This window comes from Betta splendens, chromosome 16 (assembly GCF_900634795.4).
Source record: "Betta splendens chromosome 16, fBetSpl5.4, whole genome shotgun sequence".
Lineage (NCBI taxonomy): Eukaryota > Metazoa > Chordata > Actinopteri > Anabantiformes > Osphronemidae > Betta > Betta splendens.
The window spans coordinates 15,161,775-15,170,026 of NC_040896.2; the positions used below are offsets into that span (position 1 = coordinate 15,161,775).

At 37.5% G+C, this 8,252-nt stretch overlaps 1 protein-coding gene across 1 annotated transcript; it reads left to right on the forward strand.

Moving 5' to 3' along the window:
- Positions 1-3,171: 3,171 nt before the first annotated feature.
- Positions 3,172-6,743, forward strand: LOC114843097 (myeloid cell surface antigen CD33). Its single transcript, XM_041067966.2, has 13 exons — positions 3,172-3,224; positions 3,691-3,769; positions 3,881-4,267; positions 4,356-4,652; positions 4,745-4,844; positions 4,944-4,979; positions 5,084-5,116; positions 5,233-5,274; positions 5,463-5,489; positions 5,679-5,714; positions 5,799-5,864; positions 6,003-6,030; positions 6,106-6,743. The coding sequence occupies exons 2-13, from the start codon at positions 3,694-3,696 to the stop codon at positions 6,166-6,168; spliced, it is 1,191 nt and encodes a 396-aa protein (XP_040923900.1). The 5' UTR covers positions 3,172-3,224; positions 3,691-3,693; the 3' UTR covers positions 6,169-6,743.
- Positions 6,744-8,252: the final 1,509 nt, after the last annotated feature.

The window sequence follows — 8,252 nt, forward strand, 5'->3', positions numbered from 1 at the left end:
GCCAACTAATTATATTATTGTCTAACAAAACTCTAAACTCTGTAATGGTCTATAACAATTCAATTGAAGTTTTACTTTTATATACATTTCACATAATTGAAATCACTTCCAGATGTAATAGTGACTGAATGTGCATCAGTAGTAGTGCTGAAATAATATTCTGACCTGCGTGAAAGTCTGGAAATTCGGTTCCACACGCTAAATAAGATAAAAAGTAAAATAATAAAGGACAAAATATACATATTAATAATCTTGGACCTGAAAGAAATGTAGAATTTCTGAAAACTAAATCTGACCCAAGCTGCTGTTGTTCTTACCTGCCTTCTTGATTTTGGAGCTCTGCAATGCGGTTCCTGTAAGACAGAGTAAAAAGAGCAGAGGACAGTAATTCTTTCTTCCTAATGTTAATTAATCAGTTAAGATTCTGAGTTAATAATGTGACTTACTTGTATTTTCTGACCAACAAAATACAGGATATTCCAACGATCAGAGCAATAGCAATCCCCACTGCACAGGGAATGATGATGTGCTTGTAGCTGACTTTACCTACCAACAGAATAAAGCCAGCTGTATAAATATTGTTATTAGTAACTGTTACACCTCTTCATTATACACAGATGCAGTAGGTGGTGTCATTCCCATTTTTACCGTTTTCTGCATGTTTTTTACAAGTACACATAAACAAAATAATCCGTAATACATAAAATGGAAATTGCAAAGTTCTCACGTTTTACATTGAGTTTCAGAGTTGCATCGGACGTCTTGCGTCCATTAAATTCAACCTTGCAAGTGAAGTCTTGGTTATCATCATTATCCTCAGGAATGAATGTCAGGATAGACATTGACTCCCAGTTGCCAGGATAAATTTCTCTGAGATGCTGCCTGACCTCATCTGCACCGTGCCTACTCCATATGAATTTAGGTGCATGTGAGGGGCAGGTGTGGAAGACAGAGCAGACGATGGAGTATGGAGCTCCCTCAATGGCTATCTTTGAGTGGATCAGAGTAGGCTTTGGGGCGCCAGCTATAAAGATGAACAGAAGAGACAATTAGGGAAAATGCAGTGAATGTAAAATGTGTGCACTTTAAATAAAATGGTGAAGATTCAACATACGGAGGATTTTCAACTCAACACAGTCGTTCACAAAGGAAAACATTTCCTTTGTGGGTTGATCTTTTTCTGCCAGTTCGATCCGGAAACAGAAGGGACCGTTGTCATGGTCTTTGACCTCAGTCATTTCCAAGGTGCAGTTGCCAGCTCCAAGACTACCCAATAACTGTGTGCGACCTCTATAGTTTTCCATGATCCTTGTGCGATCCTCATGATAGACTCTGTCCTCTTTATTTTTTCCAATCTGCCAGATCCCTCTGAGTTTGGAGCTGGGCAGGTCTTTAGGAGTTGTGAATGAGCATGGTAACACAACACATGATGAAACCAGGGCATCAAGCTTTTTTACCACAGAGGCCTTCCAAGCTTCAGTAAAGACAGGACTGAAAACACCTGAAAGAGAAAAATTAAAGTTGCAAGGAAATATGTTTTAGGATGTTGTGTGCAGGAATGGAAATATAAACAGCGAGTAGCATTACCGGCCAAAAGGAGACAGAAGGTCATTATTTTCTTCACTCTGCCCATTATTTTCTGAGGTTGGATTAATGCACTGTGGGACATTTAAATAGAGTAAACTTCAAGCAAAAATATCTAAAAACACCAAATAAAACAAATAAATTATTTAAAAGTAATGCCCTGATTTTGATATATTACCTACTGTATGTGTGTGTTTCCATCTTACCTGCTCACCGATGTCTAAAAGCATAAAATTGAGCTGATGAAGATGTGAGGGCACTAAAAACACAGCAGTTGTGATAATGAAAATAACAGTTACTGTTTAACATGGTGCTAGTTATAGACAGAAGGGGGTGGTCTTTCTTTATTTTGCATCATACAGCTGATTAGATCTTTGTCACTTCTGTCGTATTTGTTTCTCTTATTTTGTTTTCAGGGGAGCTGACTTTTAATCTTTTATTTCCACATCCACAAGACTATTGTTTTTGCACTGAGCATGTCCAAGTTAACTGACTTCCCTTTACGAGGAGGAAGAAACTGTTTTTTCAGTTAATTTTTTCTTAAATTAGCCACAGTAAATACTCATAAAATTGGAAATCGAATCTGATGCAATATAAAAAATTCATAGATGATGGTAGTTGCTGGAATTGGAAGTATTTTCCCCAAGTTGGCTGAAAACATATTTATATAACTTCTTTTAAAGTGTAAATCTGTTGAATTCTGTGAAAAAGAAGAAACTCTAAGATTCTGAGTGATGTGACTGACAATGTAATTCCTCCAGCTGACAGTACAGTCCATTTCCTACTTCAATAATATTTTGTAAAACGTTTTGCAAGTTAAGATTGTTACATTTGTATTAAATGTATTAAAGCAAAGTCTCACATTATTTGTAAGAACCATGAATATTAAAACCAAACTGCAATTCCTCAACAACAGTGTAGTATCAGCAAAAATAAATAATTGTTACGTTCATTTATCTTTGCATTTTGACCCATCCCCATGGGGGAGCAATGGGCGACCACGGTGCGATGCCTGGGGAGCTACATTTTGCTTCTTAGGCCAATGCTCTAGCCATTAAGCCAACAGGCCATTAGAAAAAGAATATGCAGGCTGAAGTGTCAGCATACTGTAGGAGAGCATCAACAGGAAAGATAAGTTCAGTGAATGAGAACATGTTATGTACTTTCTGTTCCTCATTCTGTTCAGTGCTAATGATAAACTTCACATTTGAGCATTAGCCAACATCATCTAATACATGTTTCCACTGCAGAAAAGCATATGTTACAGTTCTAATAATTTCTTTTTGATAATTGAAAGTGAAAATGATTAAATGTGCTTCATGCTTAACATACCTAAAGTCATTTCACTGTGGTAAAGAATTAAAAAATAAAAAACGTTTATAAAAACATTTTTTTTAGACAGCCAAATATTTAGAGCAATGACAAAGATCTTCCCACTATGGCAAGCACAAATAAAACACCATCCTCTACTTCAACTGTTCACTCATATTCCTATTTTTTATAACTTTTCACATTTGTTCTGCAATCTTTTCTGTTGCCTCTAGGGCTGATAAATGGCGCATGTGATCAATGTCAAGTAGAGTGTATGTGGTTTACAGTACACAGAGATCTCAGATCGGCCGAACAAACAGCTTCACCAGGTAGGACTGTAGTTGTGTTCCTATGAACTGTGACAAATTCAAATGCCAAAACTGTAATTCAGTCTATTTTAAACCTATTCGATTTATAAAAGGTGGATAACTAATATTGAAGCTTTCGAATTAAGATTTTGATTTTGAAGAGCTCATTTTGTCAGTGGCATTAATTATTATTTGTCTAACTGTAAATTCGTCATTCTTGTTTGTGCTTGATTTTTTTGTTTAAAATTGTCATAAGGATGGAAATGAGAGTGCATGACATGTATTTGTATTTTAGTTGTGGTACATGTTATTTTAAAAAGGGGAAAAACTTTAAAATGTAAATAAGACAGTATTTGCTTTATAGAAACAATACTTTGTGATTACTTCTTTTTGAAGAACTTCCATTTTCACAAGTGTGTTGTGATTTGCATGGACACGTAGTACTTGTGATTTCATTTTTTGTTTCTATCCCTGTAACACTCCCTAGTAAATGGTACCAACAAAACAACCTCATACAAATATGGACAAAACAGGAAAAATGATGATTCTCTCTCTGCTTTTGGCAGGTAAAACTATGATCTTTGATTTATTCCTGTACTTCATTTATTGTTGAATAACTTTATTATAAGTTATAAAATGTTGCTTCCTTCTTTGCAACTTTAATTTTTCTCTTTCAGGTGTTTTCAGTCCTGCCTTTGCTGAAGTTTGGAAGGCCACTGTAGTAGAAAAGCTTGACGCCCTGGTTTCATCATGTGTTGTGTTTCCCTGCACATTCACCACTCCTAAAGACCTGCCCAGCTCCAAACTCAGAGGGATCTGGCATTTTGGAAAAAATAAAGAGGACAGAATCTATCATGAGGATCGCACAAGGATCATGGAAAACTATAGAGGTCGCACACAGTTATTGGGAAGGCTTGGAGAAAAGAACTGCACCTTGGAAATGACTGAGGTCAAAGACCATGACAACGGTCCTTTCTGTTTCCGGATCGAACTGGCTGAAAAAGATCAACCCACCAAAGAAATGTTTTCCTTTGTTGAGGACTGTGTGACTCTGAACATGCTCCGTATGTCACTAACTTGATTTGGTTCTGTAGAATTTACCAGTTTTCTGTGTTACTGTTTACTGATCTCCAATTTAAATTGTGTTCTTAGATGATGCTCCAAAACCTGAGTTGCGCTATAGAACACCTGCTGTCATGGGACATCCCTATACAGCTACCTGTAAAGTGAGACACACCTGCTCGTCCCACCGGCCTAAGCTCGAATGGAGCAGGGGCACTGCAGCTGACATCATGGTTAGTCATACAGACACTTCCTCTGGCTACTCTGAGGTAGAGTCCATCCTGACTATAACCCCTGAGGAGAAAGATGACCATCAAGAGGTGACCTGCACAGCTACTTTTCATGAAAGAAAAACATCCTCTGCTACATTTACGCTTTATGTAAAACGTAAGAATTTTTCACTTGATTTTTAAGAATGCACCTGCTGAATGTTGTCCGATTTATTTTACAATGACAGAATGTCTGGCTTCTGTTTGTAGGTGTAGAAAACTACAACCACATCATCCTTCCAATTGCAGGGTGCATCGGCAGTGCTGTAATCTTTGGCATTATCTGCATTTTTATGGTAAAAAAATACAAGTGAGTAACAGTGCTCTGAAAACATCACATCAGTAGAGCAAAGGAAGATTGACCTCAACTGTTAACCATATGCGCTTCTAAATGAAACATCATTTTCAGGAGACGCATTGCTGAGCTCCAAAATCAGGATGGCAGGTAAAATTGTGGAGTAACTTACAGTACTCATACAGTACGCTGACATCAGATCATTCAAACATGTATGTCTATCTTATAATAATGCAATTTTCTTCAACATCTAGCATGTTTAACCGGCTGTCGAGACTGTCACGCAGGTGAGTTAAAGCAGTTATTGTGACTCTTACTTTTCAGGGAAATCTTTTGGCATTTTCCTTTTTTTATTTTGCTGATGCATTTGATTTGATTAATCAAGATTTATTTTGTTTTTTAGGTTTCGTTCCGATGGACCAGGACCATTTAATTCAGATCAAAGGCAAGAGGCATTTTATTTGTCTTCTTCTAACTAACTTTCATAATACATATTTTAGGTGAAAGATTTTATTCTGTATCAAATTGTACAATTGCATGTACAATTTGGTGCCTTTTGGACCGGTTTAGATAAGATTTTCTGCTTTTTTTATAAATACATTTGCATAGTTTCAGTTCTTCTTTTCTGTGCAGGCGATCTATTTGGAGCAGATTTTCGAGGTAAGTCAGAACGACGGTTATAACTGTGAAGGTTCACAAATTTTCCCATCACGCTGTATAGTTCATTTATCACAGTTAAATAAAGCTTGTGGGATTTTTTTGTCATGATGAACTAAGTGCATCTTTATTTTAAATTCTGCATGTAGGTGTTGATGACTGACAATTCATTGTTCCCTATTTTGTATACAGAAGACCTAGGCGGGACATGGGAGATATGGGTCAGATGTAAGTATGTTAAATGTAAATATGGTAAATATGTACTTTTTGTTTTGTTTAACTGCAGAGTGACAAACTAAATTTAATCCACAGCCCCAATAATTCAAAACCATGTGACAACCAGAAAGTCTCTAAAGCTCGTTTCCCATCCCCTAAAAGGTAACTGTGTCAACCTAATGAACTTCAGTAGTAAGCATAAACACATTATACAAACACAATATAAACACAATGTATTGAAGTACAGCTGCAATGTTTATGCTTGTTTTATTCTTTATCACCTTTGTTTTTTAACCTCAGCCAAAAGAAATCCTGCAATTACAATGAGGTATTAAAAAATAATAACTTTTAAAAGATTTACTTCTGTAGTCAATAAATAATAACCCCTTGAACCCTTTCACAGGACCTGGACAATGGTGACGACTACATGAACACTGCTGACCTCAATGTTTATGGAAACATTTAAAAAAGGAGGTTCATTGCTCAAGTGAGAAATGTGCATGTGATTAAATAAAAAAAACAAAACAAATGATGCTCATAATTAATTGAAAGTTGGGAAAAACTGCATTTTTTTTCCAGTTTCCATTACTCAGTTTTTAGACAGCCTCACCATGAGTGAGAATCTTCATTCTTCCTCAATGCTCATAATGATCATTTCTTTAGGTGCATCTAATTATCACTTCTGCTTTACATATCGACTGCAGTAAGAAAGTAACTTGAACTATCTATTTGATTATATGCTTTTGAATGTATAATATTGCTACATGTATTAGATATCAAATCTGCTTATTTTTACATATACTGTACTAGATACTATACTAGAATTTGCAGATAATCATCATAACTACATACTGTAGTTAAAGTACTTTAACTACAGTATGTAGTAGTATGTAGTGCAAATAAAGTCACTGTGGACATTTAGTTTGTCTAGATTTGCTGTCCGAGTTTCTATATGATTCCAGTCTTGCCAGAAACACACCATAAAATTATTAGACTGATATTCATGGTTTTCCTGTCAGATCAAATAAAAAGTTGCAATGGTGTGATTATTTTCCACTATAAGTATCAGTATCCCTGGGCTCGCGCTGCCAGCCTCCCTCTCTCATGCTTTTCTCTTTAGCCGCACCCCCTTGTCTGGACTACACCAACTCCTACACTTCACCTCTGTCTACAAATATCAGACAATCCTCTTCAACTAAGCCTCATACGTTTTCACCCATGTCAGATGTGCACTCTGCAAAGCCATGCCACATGCTAAGCCATTCTAGCTATTATGGGTTCTGTTATGGGTTCTTGTTTGCATTGCCATGCCATGTTCTCACCTTAAAGGTTTGCACTGTTTTGTCCTGTGCAAGCTGAGGTACAGTAGGGTTCTGGTAGTAGGTGTTAGGCCATTTTAGCCATTTTCTTCTCTATAATGTACTAAATTGTGTATGTTATGTTAGTATCCATGTTGCCATGCACCTCCTCAGCTATAGTTCTCCACCTCTCCTACCATAGCACCTGTGTTTCCTAGTGGCATAGTTTTCCATAGTGTTTTTGTTCATTCTATTACTGTTACTATTTCTGTCTAGAAGACTGTTTTGTTCTCTAGCCGGAAGCCGGAGAGAACCCACGCAAACACGGGAAGAACTCTAAAGAAGGGCCAAAAGCCTAACACCAAGAAAAAAGAGTCAATGTGACAATCCGCCTTCGCGCCGCTACGGGCGCTCTTGTGATGTTTGGTTTAACAATTCATGTTCCTCATTTCCTGTCCCTGGGCTGATAATTTGTCATACCTGTGTTTAGTTGTATTCAAGTCCTATTTTTGTGTGTAACGATTGCTGATGTGTTCAGCCGTAAACTTGTCCATTTCCGAAGAAGTGGAGATGTCCTGTCCTTGTCACCTGTGAAGTTGTCTTGTGCGTCCATGTTTCATGTTTAGGATTTAATTGGCCGTTGTACTGAGCATTTTCAGTTTAGCCTGTAGGATTCAGTGCTGTTTTAATTTAGTTCTCATTTGTCCAGTGTCATTGTCTTGTGTTGTCATATGTACAGTAGGTTTTAGTTGCCCATTGTAACAGACCGTTATTTAGTTTAGGCCTGTAGGATACAGAGCATCTTGTGTTTATTTCCTTGGTTAACCAGAGTCCTGTCTTTTGTCTTGTGTCTTATGTTTAGGATTTTGCCCGTTGAATTCGGTGCATATTTATTTTAAAAGTCGTGTGTTTAGTCTTACCCTGCATAGCAGTGTGTTTATGTTTGTGTTTAATAAATCATTTATGTTTATTGTACAGTACTTCCTGTGTGTATTGGGTCGTGCATTTGGGGTCTTCCCTCTTCCCTTTTCCCCTGAGAGCTGTTCAGCGGATGCGGCCAGGGAAGCGTAAAGGTTGAGTGCTAAACCAAGGATTTTTAGGAGCGCTGTGTGCCGGTGCACGTGGGCCGTAGTGCCGTATCCCTCCGCCCAGTGAGAACCCGTGTCCCCCCAAGCTGCTGTGAGAGCAATGGTGAAGCCCTCCTTGGTGCGGGCGTGTGGATTACCATTCCGCCTCCACATCATCTCCTCTC

Bases quoted from the DNA above. Each gene is read 5' to 3' on its own strand.
- LOC114843097 (XM_041067966.2), top strand. From the start codon at position 3,694: ATGGTACCAACAAAACAACCTCATACAAATATGGACAAAACAGGAAAA. The intron at 5,715-5,798 runs GTAAGTATGTTA...TTTAATCCACAG, and splicing joins ATGGGAGATATGGGTCAGAT to CCCCAATAATTCAAAACCAT. The intron at 6,031-6,105 runs GTATTAAAAAAT...ACCCTTTCACAG, and splicing joins AATCCTGCAATTACAATGAG to GACCTGGACAATGGTGACGA.